General features: G+C 25.8%; 1 protein-coding gene across 1 annotated transcript in view; it reads right to left on the bottom strand.

The window, feature by feature from the left end:
* LOC129614432 (tubulin beta chain-like) overlaps positions 1-13,197 on the bottom strand; it is a 95,554-nt gene extending 82,357 nt beyond the window's left edge. Inside the window, exon 1 of the mRNA XM_055529027.1 lies at positions 12,729-13,197. Within this exon, the coding sequence (XP_055385002.1) occupies positions 12,729-12,785 (57 nt within the window). The 5' untranslated portion in view covers positions 12,786-13,197. The remainder of the gene's footprint in view (positions 1-12,728) is intronic.
* Positions 13,198-16,981: the final 3,784 nt, after the last annotated feature.

Genomic DNA, 16,981 nt, shown 5'->3' with positions numbered 1-16,981 from the left:
TAACTATTCAAACAACTCTTTTATGATAATATTTGTGTGTAAAAATAATAAGAAAGAAAAAACCTTGATTTAAGTTATAATTATATTTCACGCCATACTACAAGTATAACAAAATAATTATAACTTAATTAAAATTTATATTGCAACTCATACACAAAAAAAACTTTAAGTGTTGTGTAAATTTTCTCCATTGCAACAGAAAAAAAAGTTTAATTTTCCATTCGCGTATAGTGTACACTTCGTTCGTATGCCGCTAGTGTATGAAAGTATGTAATTTTTAAAAATAAATAAAACTTAATGTTGATGTTATTTACACGCGTTGAATTATCCTCAATCTAGGATTTATTAATAGTTCTTACGATTTACCGGTATTATTTAATCAGAAATTTATTTAAATCACACTTTTATTTATTTATTTTTGTTTTATTTTTTTTTTGTATTTAAATGACATTTCTCTGAAACATGTGTGTACTGACATTCATTCATATGTGTACATAAAAATTTGGTAAAAAGTTATCAGTTCACACATATAAGTTGGCATGTTTATATAAAGAGGGTTCTGGTTAACAAAAAAAAAAAAAAAAAAACCAAAAACAAGGATTTTGATTCAATTTATTGTGAAGTCCTTATTAATCAAAGGAAAAATCTGAATTGAATTGCATAATCATGGAAAATTGTGTTGTTCAATTTAATTTTATTTTTTTTTCTCTTCCGTTTTCGTTCTTTTTTTTTTATGATGAAATTTCAGTATTGTCATTCAGTTGGTTTTTAAAATAAATTAAAAAAAAAAAAAAATTACAAAGAAAAAAAATTAAAGAATGTTGAAAAAAAAGTTGTTTAATATTTCATGAACTGCGGTTACCCTTTCTATGTTTTTTTGTAAATAAAACATGTTATATAAAATTTTGTCATTCTTTTGTCATTTTATTTTTATTATTATTATTTTTTTTTTACATTAATAACCTTTTCTTTATTTCTATGTTTTGTAATGGTTGTTCATTTTGTTGTGTTTCATGGTTTTATAATATTATTTAATTATTTATGGTTTCAGAAAAGGATAAATACCTACCTTTGAAAATGGAGATTCTGTTTCTATTTTTGTGAGTGTATATACTAAATACACTGAGAGAAAATAATTGTTTGAGAAGCGGAAAAATTGAAAGAAATCAAAATTAAAATTAACTTTGAAATCTTTGTTTTTTATGAAAATTAATAAAAGAGTATAATAGAAGTTGAGTCACATGACATGTCAAGTGGTATCATTCGGAAAATAATTTAGAACTAGAGAGATAACGCACATCAAAACGACATGTGAGAGAATTGTTTTGTTGTATTATATATCAGATGTTACGTCTGAGACTTTCGGAACTCTGTAGGGTTATAGCGACAGAAGGAGTTGACAAAATTTGACCAGAATGAGTTGAAAACCAAAAACAATTTATTTTAATTTGTTAAAATTTATAATTAAAATGATATTGTGTTGAAATTATTCTCTTCATCTTGCTTTCTTCGCACATGACTAAGAAAACAGTAAAATGATTTAACACTTTGAAACGACGTTGTTCGGATTTTTCATTTAAATTAAAAAACTGAACCTAAAAAGTTTTAACAAAACTAATTTTGTCATTTGTTTTTCATGGTATATGTAGAAGAAATGAGTTTTTTTCCCAATGGTGGATCGATTCTACATTAAGTCCACGACAAAATGCAGTATCGTAGCTTACCCAAGCCGCGAGACTTCCACCGGCTTCACAAATCTCTGTTGAAGCATCGTAGTCATAAGTGAGCTACCTCTACGCCAGCTCTTCCTCTTTCAGGCAAAAATAGGAGACTTTGCTCTCTGAATTGCCCATTCTCTTCTGATGGACCATCAAGAGACAGTGTCCAGTGAGTACACACCCCATTGGCATCATGTTGCCATTGCGCACCCAAAATAGGTGAATATATCCATTTGTTGTACATGACTCCAAATGCTGGCAAATTCACCAATTCAATAGAATTCGACAAGTTTGTGACTTCGTCATACATAATAAACTTTACTTAACCGGTTATGTCGCCGTATTATTAATAATGATAGCAATAGTGACGCCATTTAGAATTTTTCTAATTGATGAAGAAAGGTAAACCAAGTTTTTATAGCTGCCATATAACTTCAAAAGCTATTTGGGTATATCTCAGAAATTATAAAGGTGTGGCATTGAAAGTTTACACAAACGAATATATTAGCAGGGCCAATGTGTTTGATAAAAATCGTTGAAATTTTTTGTGGTAGCTACCATACAACTGCAATGGTAGTTTGGCCATATTTTATAAAATATTGAAAAGCACTAAAATTTTGTACACAAAAAAGGACAGAGTACTGCAATTTTGCATATTTTAATATGGTAATATGGCAACTTAAAATTGTCCCATAGTCTGTCCCATACTCAGCTATGGAATATTCATAACTCGTACATAGGAGAACAAATTCGTACGGGTATCACAGAGTTGACACGGTCAACTCAATTTTCTTTCGTTTAAACTAATTTCAAACTCAAATTCAAAAAATTTTAATTGAGAATGATTATTTTTTGGATTTATTAAAATATTGTTGTTAATAAAAAAATCCAAAATTTTTTTCTGTGTTTTCATTTTATGAAAACACGCAATTTTAGTAATTGTTTTCAAAAAAAATTCAAAGCAAAATAATTTTTTTTTATATAAAAGGTTTGTTATAAAAAGATAGAATACAATTTTTGTATAGTTGGGAACAATAAATATACCCTTTTTTTGTTATGTGACTTGTCATTTTTTAAAAACTCATCAACGGAAATAACAGCTAAAAAACGGAACAAGTTTTCCCTTGTATGTCTATTTTCTCATATATGAAATTGGTAATTTATTTATTTTTTTCCATAATTTGATACTTTTGTTAATTTTTTTTCATAAAACATTGAAACATTGTTTATATTAAATTAAAAAAAAAAAAGTTCATTCAATATGGTAGGAGTAAGAACACAAGGCTTTTATGTGTTAAAATAAATAGCCAAAAATGTTTGGTGAAGGCAATTTAAGCTTTTCGTGTTAAAAGTACTTAGATATTTGGAAATCTAATATACCTGCCTGACTATTTTAAAATACTAACAAGACATACTAACAACCCTTAGAGTTTGGAAAATATTTTTGGAAATTGGCTGTTACTCGTGTTAATTCGTATTTTCGCGTCTTTTGTCATCTAGCACAATTTATGCTTCGGTATTATACAAAATCTTTTATCGTATGAAACCCTGCTCAAATATTCATTGTAGATTGTAAACAGAAGGCAAAACTTTATTATTTCTGCTTCTCGTTATCTTACAACTCTCGTTATTGTAAGGAACTTATTAAATCTTTCCGTTTTTGTTAAAAGCTGTTTTGATTAACAGTTTTGTTTAAAAGGTATTGTTGAAAACACAAAGTTTATTGGAACTATTCAGTAGGAATATTTCTTCTTATACTTACAAGTTTTACTAAGGAAGAATTTGCATCTTTCAGTTCATTTGTTCAAATTTGAGGTTAAAAATAGGAATATTCACTAGAAAATATTTCTTTGGTCCCGTCTTAGGAGAACAAGGACAATTATTTATATTAAATTTATTAAATTCTGAATGAAATTTTTTTATTGTAAAATAATATGTGCAAATAAAAGATGCATAAGAATTGTTGAAACAACACCAGATTTTATGGAAACCAAATATACGAGTAATAATTTTAACAATTGATTTGTAAAAATAACTAAAGTATTGAATGACAGAAATTATTCATTGCACCTACCTGATTATTAAGGGTAAGCATTGAATGGTATGGGTGTGCAATAAGTGTGCTAATAATATTCAATAAAAAATTTCAACTCTTTGGTTCTTTTGTTCCTTTTGTTTTCATTAGCGGGAGTTTTTTTTGCGATTTTCTATTTTATTGTTCGTTTTTTTTCAATTTTGTAAAAAAAAAAAAACCTTTCATATTTTTATTTACAATTTAATTTTTTCAAATTTTCTATTTTTACTATTGCTCTACTTTTGCAATTTGATGATATGAATGTAATTTTGATAAGTGTACGTGGATATAAAAGATTAATTGGGTTGTAGTGGTTATAAAAACAATTATTTTCATTGTATCCCATGAAAAGGACTTCGGTGATGTTGAAAGTTTGAATTATGCAAAAATAATAAACAAAATATAAAGTATGTATATATGTAAATGTAAAAAATTTTATTTATAGCCCAAAAATTTTTGAAAACTGTTCAGTGATTCGGTAATCGAAGAGTCGTCATTAAAATCTACTGATTAGGATTTAAATTATTGATGCGCTTAATATTGTTTAATCTCACAAATTTTAAGTCAAAAAGAGATTTCAGATTTTGTAGTTTCGGAATTTGTATTTAGTTACGATTATAAATTTTGAATACAAAATGAAAAAACTGCTGATGACTTGAATATATTTGCATCCAATTAATTTTTTTTTTATTGTTGACTTCGGCCCTTGTTGCAATGTCAATTAATGAAAGACTTCAGCCCTAATTTTGAGTTTCACCAACATGACCCTAACGGGAACGAATCCTACTTAATTATTTTGTCCTGGCTTGGTGGGACTTTCTTCATATGCTAAAATGGCAACCCTATTCAACTATAATAATTGTACAATCATTGTATTTTTTTAATAAAAAATTTTTTCAAACCAAAATTGCCGCCCAACAAAATGTGAAATAAATAGAATATTTGAAAATTTTTTTTTTTTGTAAAATAAAAATTAAAAGTATTTTTTTCATTTCTTTTCAATTTTATATTTATTTTCTTTTAGAATTTCAAATAAAAAATATACAGGGTATTCCTTGCACGTTCCAAGTTTTTCACAATAAGTGTTAAAAAAGGTTTCATGTTCTTTATTTGTGGACTAAGTCGAACATGTTTTGCATTCCAGCGTGAGCGTGAGCGTACAGCCCAGATTTTCGAACAATATAAAATTTGCCATACAATTTTCCTTTGAAATTTTTGATTAACTCCCTGGAAAATGTACCAAGTTTGTGTACGAAAAAGTCCAAGCAATTATGTTTAGAAAAATTAGACATGATTTGATACTTACAAAAAAAAAATATCTAACACTTTCCAAAAAAAAGGGCGGCAATCCATCATAAAAGTTTTCACATTTTCCTTGGTCCACGGAAAAATTTATGCAGAATCTAATCGGAAATCTTGTCAGCTTTGTCAATTGGGCGGTATATAGCATTTTCCTTTGAAAGAAAAGACCCTATCTGTATACATTTGGATTTTATGTATACATTTTTTTTTCAAATTATAATATTGTGGGAAAATATTTTATGGAATAATTTATGTTGCCAAATGAAAAATTGTACTATTCCCCTTTTCTGTTTTCTTTTTTTTTATTTATTTTTTTTTGCAAAAATAAAAAATATATTATTTAATTAAATGAATTATTTCTTGTCCATATTGATTTTTATTCCATAAAATAACAAAGGATATTTTTATTAGAATATACAATATTTTTAAATTGTTTTAAATATAAATACTCGTATTATGTATGTGGCCTTATACATAAAATATATTTGTTTTTGGGGAAAAAAACCAAAAAAAAGTGTGTTTGTTTGAAGTTATAATTAATGCTAGAATGCACTATAAAAGTTTATGTATATAAAAAATAATATTTGAAATAAAAACATTATGTGTTTCGGTTTAATAATCATCAAACTTGAAATGATTTTTGTGTAATTTTCTTTAAAAAAAAAATCTAATTACAATTGTAGCTAGAAAGAATTGCGAAAGAGTAGTACACTTTGTAATCAAAGAAAATTTAAATAATAGAATCTATTAAAATTCTCTTTCGAAATAAAGAATTTGAAAAATCATTAGTTTTTGGGCATGGTTTTATTGTAATTGGTTTCAGAATATAAACTTATTATTTATTAATTGCGAGAGAGCTATTCTTGAATTTAATGAAGCTACAACGTTTCATGGAATGAACTATACACACATTCAATGAAAAATTAAGTCGATGATCGTTTTTCTCTTATTTTCGAAATAGGCAATTTTAAATTGAGCCTTAATATTTCAACAACATAGAGACAGAGTTACTCTCAAAAACCAGCGAATTAAAACATGATTAATCAGTAGTTTACAATTAGGATTAAATGTACTTTCTTATAACTGTAAATTCCTTAGATAAGTATTAAAATAAATTTAAAAATACATATATTTTGTTATATAACTTAAATAATTTTAGTTAAAATTCACTTGAAAAGTAATTTTCGAAAAATTCAGAATTCAAAAGCCAAATACCGCATATACATTTGCATGAAGCAAAAGCGACCTCTTTACGATAGAACAAATTTTGATGGAATGAATGCTATATATAATAATGAAATGAATGGACTAAATTGATTATCGAAAAATTATAAACTGTTATTTTGTATTCGAAAATCCTCGAAAAATTCTCAATTTTGGTTTTCAAAAATCACATTATAACTAATGAAACTTTTTATTATGTGGAGCATTAGTGTCAAAACCATATCTAAATCAATAGCTTATTTTAAGTTAAGTATAATTTACTAAATTTATTCAATGACACACGCGAAACTTCAAATAAAAATTTAAATTGTTTTATAATTAATTTTGAAAAGATAACAAAAATAAGCGATAGTATTTTTACGATTACGTATACGATTACATAATTTTCGGTAAACAAAGTTATGTTAAGAGTAAATATAGTAAATTTTAGATTTTACCCTTATCTTCATATTTGATATGGAATTTAATTTCAAGATAAGAAGCATAAAAATTTCAACATTTTTTTTATTATTATTTTATTTTAGAAACTTCGATTTTTTTATCTTGGAAAATCGTATAAACAATTAAATACTTGTGTGTATGTAGACATGTGGGGCAATGAATACTATTTGAAAAATAATGCTGATTCAGTATATTAAGCTTGATATTTTAACAAATTTAGATTTCAATATTGGCACATATGCAGAATGTAAGGGAGAGAATTCTGGTATCAGTTCTGCCGAAATATAAATTATTATTATTTAAGTAAATAATAAAATATAAGATATTTTGGATCACGAAGTGATGAATCATCTAGCAAAATTGTTTTATTTTATATAAACATTTGGACAGTATTATTCATTTAAAGAATTTCGATTTTCTAAATCTGTTGGGACTATTAACCAGGGTTTCTATAAACACAATATGTACATCATGAAGTCAAAACTGGCGCTACATTAATGCGTTTATTAATTTTTGCTGCGAATTAATTTTATTCACTAATACATTTTCAACTCATCAACAATATAGTGAAATTGTTATGAGTGCTAAAATTAAATGAGCGATACTGTTTTGCTTTTACCAAATTGTCCAAAATATATTGCATATTTAGCACATTATTATTTTGCCATACTGCGTTTATGAAAATTTTTATATTGTGACGTACATACATACGTCAAATATAAAAGTAACATGACGTAAAATTTTATAAATTTGTATATGATTACCATATTGGCAATAATGGAAAACATAAATATGTCGATCTAGATCTGAGGAAATTGTGGTTACAGATTTAATGTTGTTAATATTTATTGCAAACCCATATCACATAAGGAAATATCGCACAATATTTTCAAGTTTCCATTATCTAACTATAATGTATAACAGTTTAAGTACAAAAATATATTCGTGTCCAATTTTATTATATATAATTTAAGTGCATAACGTATAACCTAACATAATATATGAAGGGGGTTTATAGTATATAACATTTATAATATTTGGATTGTGTAAAACCTTAGAATATTTTCAAAAATTTAAATGTTATACTTATTTCTCTTAGTATAAAATATAATTTACAACTATGTTGTTTCCAATTGTATTTTTCCATTATACTATTATAACAAGGTCTAAAAACGCAAAAGGAAAAAATCATTCTTTTTATTATCAAATTACGTTCGCTATTTTAGATATTCAAGTTATTATAGTGCATATTCTCTGTTTAGTACTAGCTAATTTTGACTTTACTGTAAACTTTGATTTGAAGTTTTTAATGTCAATAGCTTCAGACGGAAAGTGACAAATTGATTAATCGAATAATAGCAATCAAATTTTTCAAAAATTTTAAAATGCGTTAACATAAAGAACGAGATTTTTTCCAAACCCTTGAAATTGTGTGAAAATTGATCCGTGATTTGCAGAAAACTGGAAAAGTAGCAAAAATTACAGGACAAATTTAATTAATACAACTATTCTCAATTTAAAATTTTGAATTGAAATCTTCGACAATTTAAGGCTACCTAATATAATTTCCATTCGAAAATTTCATATACTTATGCATTTTTAATAGAACTTATTATTCAACACAGCTAAGCTCTTGATTTTCTCTTAATTGCATTCTTTAAAATTATTTTTGAAAAATTAAACGACATTAAAACTACAAAATAATTAAAATCTTTTAAAAAGAAATACAAATGCTGTGCTTTCAAATAATTTTATGCCTTTTTCTGGTCAATAATTTTTCGAAAGAAATAAAATAAAAATAAATAAAAAATTTATTCAATTTATTTTAACAAAATTTTTTAAAGATTTTCACAGTTATTCATTGAGTTTTATTTAAATAAAGTTGGGTCAAACCAATGGTTTGTATTGTAGCACTTTTCCCTTCAACAAGTGAAAATTCTGCTTTTAAATACAGTCTATGTATACCTATCACACTATTAAAATTATTTTCATTCATATACAAAACTCTTTCTAGGATTGCATATATTTAGGATGAACGATTTATGCAGTCTTTGAAATAAAGCAAAAATTAATATAAAAAGGGGTTAACATAATGCTCGATTTTAAGGGTTATTTGTGTGAGTTAAGGAAAATAATTATATTTTTTAATGTCATGGAATTTACCGTTAGCTTTTTGCGTTTATAGAAATTTGAAAAAACGTACGATTTCGGAAATATAAGGTGTCAAAAATTCAAATTTTACAAATTTCAAGGGGCGATAACTTGAAAGGGGGTGGAGATGGAAAAAAATTTTCTTCTAACGAAATAAATTATTTTTTAATGTCTATAAGCCACTAAAATTTCAAGCTTCTACAGGCTGGGGTCTAGAAGAAAAATGACATCAAAAATTTGGAAAAAAAGGACTTTAGATAACGGTAAATTTGAACGGCCATTTTGTTTTTCTAAATTTTGACTATAGCATACCGCGCTAGGGGAAGCAAGCCACTGCCTTTCTGCGTTTGCAAAATTTCAAAAATGCTTATGGTTTCATTGCAACAAAAAGTTAAAAAAGGCCATTTTTAAGGTTTTGGGGGGGTATAACTTCTAGAGGGGGGGAGATAGGTAAAAATTTTGTTCTACGGAAGTAAGTTTCTAGTAAAGATCTATGTACATATAAAATTTCAGCTTTCTATCTTCAAGGGTGTAGAAGTTTTGTAAACAAAAAAAGTGTCCACGGACGGACGGACGGACGGACGGACGGACGGACGGACGGACGGACGGACAGAGTGAAACTAATAAGCACTTTTTTCAAAAAATTTTTGGAAAAGTGCTAAAAAGAGAAACCACAAAATTTTAATATCTAGGTAGGTAATTTTATTCCACACCATAGAATTATATTACATGCATTAATACATGCACAGTCACATACACGTTATTTGAATAATATATTATTACCAGAGTGGATAATATAATTGAGATTTTCTGCATTTTTACTAAAAATTTTTAACTAATTATATGACATTTTTTCCTATTTTTTTTTGCTGTTTTTTTGCAATAATGGAACTTGCTCTGATTAGCGCATGAATAAATACAAATTATTTCTCTTTAAATTTTTTTTTAATAATTTATTATGTCATACACAAATATTTTTTCAAATTTTTGTCATTCTGCAAATAACACAAAATATAAGGTCGAAAACATTTTTAATTTTTATTAGTTTATGCAGTGTATAATAATTATTATACAATAAATAGTCAGGTTATACATAATATACCTACACATACAAGAATGTATATGCACTGTATACATATATTAATTTATTAGTTTTTTTTTCTGACGTAGCTAAACATTTTTTTTTAAATTTTATTAAATTTTGAAAAAAAATTAAAATAGCTAATAATGAAAATAAATAATTCTAATTTTAAAAAGTTGGAATTAATGTACCCACAATAATTTCAATTTTTTATTAATAAAAATTGGTCAACAATATAATAATTAAAAAAAAAATTAAAATGAAAACCTTCGCATCGATAAATTTTTTGAAAGAAATTTCTAAAATCCTAATTAAATTTTTTGAATTATTTAATGTGAATCTAAAAAGTGTTGTATATGAATTATAAAGAAAAATAAAAAGGTGAATAAATATTTTGAAATTATTTCACAAATATTCGGTTTTGTGACTAAAAATAAGCTAAAATTTATTTACACAACTTTTAATGAAATTTATTTATGATTTAAATGTCGAATATTCATCAATTTTATATGTATTTTTCACACCAATTCGGAATTTGTAGTTGATTTTTTGGTATACTTAAATCAAGCAATCATATTTAAATCAAATATGGTTAACAGGAATATTAAAGAATTTTAGATAGTGCGCTCCCCATTTTTATACACCAATGAACGTATGTTCGAAGGGTGTTTGTTTGCATTAAATTTGCCATAATGTTTGTAACACTAAGAAATAATTGTCTGAGACATAGGTATAAGCATATGATTTTGATCAGCGTCGAATTCTGAGTCGATTTAGCTTTGTCGGCTCAGCCATAACTCAAACACTATTTGAGTGCACTATGCGGCCATATCTCTAAAACTTTTAAAGCTGTTTTATTGAAGCTTCGAACAGAAAAATATACTGTTATAAGGCGATTACGTTTGATGAAAGTCATTAAAATTGTATGACTTCCTGTGGTGGCTGTTACAAAAATTCAAAAGTTGTTTTGCATATATTTAAAACTGTTTGATTTACATGATTGAAATTTTGAAGAAACGAATATGTTATGCCACTTAAAAAATTCATTGAAATCGTTTTGAGCTTTGCTGAGATCAAAAATTATGCAATTATATTAAACAAATATTGAAACTGCATAAAACCAACTCTATTCATTTTCAAAATCATTCATTTTTATATTATCACAGAGCAGATACGATCTACTCCATCTATTCTGTCTAACATCGTTTTGATAATAGTAATGTTGCGGTAGAGAATTCGACTGGAATACAAAATTCGAATTCGGGTATTGGTTAAGCTTTAAAAATTATTTTGTTTCAAACATTCAATGTCAATTACAAAGCTTTTCGAAATGTAAAAATGCATTTATCCTTTACGTCATTTTGCGCTTATTAAAATCCATTTTTAATCCAATTGTTCATGTTTTTTGGTTATACGAGTACATACATACATATATAAATCCAAGTTTATACTATCTATAAATAAATTTATCGGTAGAATTTAAAATATTTTCTACCTGTTTGTTTAATATTGACAGTTTTGCTCTTCATAGTTTATCTACAAATTTTGTTGTGTCATGTTTGTGAATATTATTTTATGCATATATTTTACTAAATAACAAAACTACCGGCAATCTGAAAGCGCATGTTTATTTGAAAATCGAAATAAAATGAAAATAACAAAAAAAAACATTTCGTAAAAAGAAAATTTTCTAATTATAGAATATTGCTACGTCTATTTCCCATACATACATATGTATATACACATGTATATGCAGATATTTTCGTATGCATACAACGAGAAAAAATAACAAATTATATTCTAAATTATAAAAATAAAATCTAACCTAAAAATAATTTTTTTGAAATCAAACAACTAAATTAAATAAAAATTATCACGTGTTTTAAAAGGTACGTATAAAAGAAAATTTACTTAAATTTTAGTGAAAAAAAGAAGAAAAGAAGGCAAAAAATAAATAATAATTAGATAATTTTAATTTCAAAGCTCAATAATTATTTTTATTCTATTATATTCGATATAATATATATGACGTATCGTTATGTTCATAATGCTCAGTAAAATATCGCACGAGAGAGAGAGAAAACATCAAAAGAGTGAGGGTAAAATATAGAGAAAGAGAATGAAAAAATGACATGAAAAGAGTAAAATATCAAAACTAAGTAAAATATTATTATTTTGTGTGAAATCGTGAAAAAAATAATTTTTTTTCTATTAGTAATGTGAAAAATAGAGAGGTGCCATTTGAATTGAATAAAGTGTAAAAATTCTTAATAATTCTCTGCTAGCCTAAACTACCAAAGTATTTCAGAACATATGGGTATTTTGACATAAAATTTCAATGCTGTTACTTTTGTTCTCTGTTCTTACAATTTAACGTGTTCATACGAATGTTATTGAAAAATCACTATTTTCATATATTATTACTTAGTTAAGTAAGTGTGATATTAGTCAACTTTAATTCTATAATTCTTTAAACAATAAATTATCAAGTATATCAAAAATAATCAATCGATTTTTAATAATTTCTTATTCTTTCGTTAAATATAATCAGATGACGCTGTAAATTTCACATTATCCATACATTTTTGTGTTAAGTAAATTTCATTAAAAAATTTTTCAACACTGGTAACACTTATTATTATTGTACAGTATTATTAATGCATACATACATACATACATATGTATGTACATATGTACAATTTGTTTTTGCTTTAAGATAAAAATAAACTTAACGAACCTTGGATCCAATTTGATTTCCACATTGGCCACATTGCAAATGGATTATTTCTCTCATGATTTTCCAATAAATTTTATATTTCTTTTACCGAGAATTAAAATATTTTTTTTTTAATTTATAATTTGTAATGCAAAACCAAAAGATTTTATAAAACTTTTTTTTTTAATTTTTTTCCCCAACTTTTTATTTTTAAAATTATCAATTAAAAATATTGATTAATCGATGAAAATTGTAAATCTTAACGATAAAAACTTATAACGGTTTTCTAAGTCATGTAAGACCTAATTAATAAATATTTTTTTTTATAGATTTTATCAATTCGAAACTAAAATAAAGGCAAAAATTAAAAAAATTAATTTTTTTTTATTAATTTTTGTTTTTCTTTATTTTTTTTTCTGGTATTTGTTTTATGCGGTTTATTTTTTTAATTGAGTCTTGCGGATGTAATTAGTGTGCGACGACTAACTACACTAAATTTTTTATATAATGACAGTTCGTAGTTTGATATTTTGACGTTATCTTTATAATAATACAGTCTGTTTTGTCGCATGATAGTTCTATTAAATTTTTTTTATTTTTTCTGTTGCTTTTCGATTCTCTCTCTTTCGTTTGTCTAATGTTGTTGGCTGTTGCTTACTTGTTATTGTTTATTTTAAATTTTTTAATCAACTTAAAGGTATTACATATACGAGTACATACGTACATATTGTATTTATAGGCTTTAAAAAAAACAGAACACGTAGTTTTAAATACAAATAAAAATATGTACGCAAATGTGTGCATACTAAGAACTTTTATGTGTTTTTCGTATAATGGTCAGTAGCGAAGTAAAGGCTATGAAATATAGTATTTTGTCAACCAATGAATGCCCTGTGAGAGAGAGGAAGGCAGATGTATTTATATGAAAACGGATGTTAAACACCAGCGGGATCGGATTGACTTTATTATTATCTCTATCTATCTATATCTTTTATCTTATATATATTCTCGTTTAGCATCCGATCTTGAATCGGTGTAAAAATATTAATCCGTCTGCCAGTATGCATTTACATTAGTGACAACTAAAAAATTTCTTCAAGCAATTGAAAATGACAAAGCTTTACTGAATTTCGTTACGATGGAGTTACTATTTTGAGTAGTTGTTATACAATATCAAAAAAAAAAAAAACCAGCATATGCCGAGCATTATTTCGGGCAGTGCTACAATTTTAAAACAAACAATTCCGTATAATGGCAGGCCAAGTACACTTACAAAAATTTAATCTCCCCTTTTACAACAAGGTATTTCTCGTATAAGTTCTTTACTTTGAAGAAATTCAAAAAGGCAATATTTATTTCCGTTATGTTTTCCCTTATCTGACCATTGGTGCAGTGGTTATGGCACCGGTCCTTTAACCGAAGGGTCTCGGGTTCAAACCCCGGTCAGGTCACTATAAAATATATATTCAATATTATTATAACTTAATATACAATACTAATAAAAATATCATACAAGTAATTTTCAAATATTCCTAATATTCGATATTAAAAAAAAAAAAAAAAAAAAAAAACTAAGAAAAATAAACAGTAAATATTAATAACCTCAAATAATTAATATAAATAAATAGGTTAGTCACCTACCTAGTTAAACTCTATGACGCTATGAAACTAGTGCATGAGAAATCATGCACTAGCCCTATGCTCCTTCTAGGAGTGAACAAAGGAAAAAAAAAATGTTTTCCCTTATTATTTCTTATATACTCGTATGTACGAAAAACGCGCCGTCCCTGCCGAATCTATTGATATTAAATTATTTTTAAAAGTTTACTCAGTTGGGAATCATAATACGAGTATGAAATAGAAAATATAAATAAGCCAGCTGATTATTTTTTTTTTATTTTTATGTTAAAAATGATGAAGAAAATAGTGTGTAGCTTATAAATTGACTTGCAAGTACTCATATTTTATGTACTCTAAATAAAATCAAGAAGCGCGACAAGTAGAAAAATTATAAATACTTTAATAGTGTAAAGTTTTTTTTTAATGCTACGATTTTAAAACTAAAATTAATTTTATTTGGAAATAAATTTGGTATTATGAGTTCTAATATAAGATTTTGAATGTAATTAACAGATATTTGATGAGCTTGTTGTCAAAAGGTTGTGAATTTAGATTTCAGTTTTTTGAGTTCATTCACTAACAAGACGCTGACCACAAGTATAACATTCTAATAATTCATCTATAATTTTTTTGAAAAGCAAATAGCACACAAGCAGCCACATTTTTGACCCTAACAATTGGTTATGAGCTCGACTAAATGTTTGTGCTTTTAAACAGAATGCATAGTATATGAATCATGTGAAAAGAATATGTGGAACATATAAAAACTGGTCATTGTGCCGTGTAAATAAAGTTAAATTAATGGCAAAAAAGAAAGAAGTTGGTGTGATTATCGCCAGGGAGAATGTACTCAGAAAGTTTCGACGGCCGACACTTGTTAAAATTTCTTCTTTGGTTATAATATTTAATAAATTTCGTTAGGTTAAACTGGATACACCTGGTTTCGCGACGAGTTTATAAATTCTGTAAAAATTCTATATAATCTGATTTGAAATGCACAAATGCAAACAAAGCAATGAAGTATCAAGAGAAACTAGTTCGACTTTGAAATAGCTTAGCTTGAAAGGAACGAATCAATGAATCCAACATTGTCGCCTATTATTATATGTATATATATTTTCGATTCTATTAATGTTTGTTTAGTGCTTATGAACTCTAAAGGTATCAGTGAAAACGATTATCCATTTATTTTCTCTGGGTTTTGTATTTTTGAGTAGCGTTCGTTTTCTCTCTCTATTATTTATAGCTATATACGAACACTTAAATTAGTAAAGTGTGTATGTTTGCTATACATAAGTATTTACATTTTTAGTTTATTGTATTTTTCGCTTAACTCGAAGATTATGTTATTATTATCGCTTTTGTTGTTTGCATTTTTCAATGAGCAAAAATTATATGTTGCACACTCAACAATAATAATATTATAGTGAGAATTTTTTTAGCATAAAAGATAACAAAACAAAAAAAAAATAAGAAGAAAAAAAGAAGAGAAGAAAAGAAAATTGCGATTATGTTTTTTCCTTTTTCTGTTCTTTTTTCTATAAAAGGTATCAGTTTTCCAGGTGTTTCAAGTTACAGTTTTTTTTTTTGTTGTAATTTTTGTTCTTGAAAGAAATTCTATAGAAATTTTTCTTTTTATTGTTTTTAATATTCCGGAATTTTTTAATTGTTTTTCAAGTCATAGAATTTGTACTCATCAACAATAAAGTGTAAAATGTGGATTATAAACACATACACACACGCATACTGTGCTCAATAACAACACATGTTTGAAATTACTTATAGAAATAATAACGGTTTAATTATTATTTTTTTTTTTATTCTATAGTGGTTAAGAGTAAAGTTAATTGTTTTTCTAAAAATGGTTATCTTTTAACATAAATTTACTTTCATACACACACAAATACATAAATATAGAAATCGCAAACATTAGATTATGGCAATACCACGGTCACGTTTTGAATAACATAACACTTTAATAGTAAGTTTAATTGATTATTTTGTGATTTTATTGGAAAACTTATTTGTTGCAAATGGGTTCTTGAAATCTAAATATAGGTAGACTAGATTGAGTACAGAGTAATGACTTTGATTGAAAATTTTATATGGTTAATTAAGTTGTAAATTATTATTGGGTTCATTGAAAGTTCCAATTAAATATATTATTCTATAGTTTAGAAAAAGCTATGAATGGCGAAAGAATAGAAGAAAAATTAGTTTTATCAGTTTTTAAACATCAACAATTTTTTCTTCAATATGGTAACACCAATATGTTGTACGACTTAATATGCTACGTTATGTATTTTAGAAATTTAGTAGTTACAACAACATTATAACCGTACAATGCGTTTCTAAAGTACCTAGCAAATAAATAAAAATAGGAATATAAGTGACACTTTAGAGAGAAAAAATATTGTTTCATTTGAATGGCTTCCCTATTTCTAGCCGTACACAAAGACTTTTTGAAATCTATTATGTAAAAATAAATATTTTATTATTCTTTTGTACTTAGACCTATTCTATAGCTTGCGTTTTTTGCAGTTTATTTATCTAGATTTGTTTTAGCCCTATACTTATGTATTTGGATTTTTAAATTTTCAATTTAAAAATTTTAAGTGTTAGCTTACATAGTTCTTATTTCTTAATTTCAATTA

This window comes from Condylostylus longicornis, unplaced genomic scaffold, assembly GCF_029603195.1.
Source record: "Condylostylus longicornis isolate FDR11 unplaced genomic scaffold, ASM2960319v2 ptg000107l, whole genome shotgun sequence".
NCBI classification, from domain to species: domain Eukaryota; kingdom Metazoa; phylum Arthropoda; class Insecta; order Diptera; family Dolichopodidae; genus Condylostylus; species Condylostylus longicornis.
The sequence above is the reverse complement of the archived record's forward strand: the minus strand, read 5'-3'. Positions and strand labels throughout refer to the sequence as shown.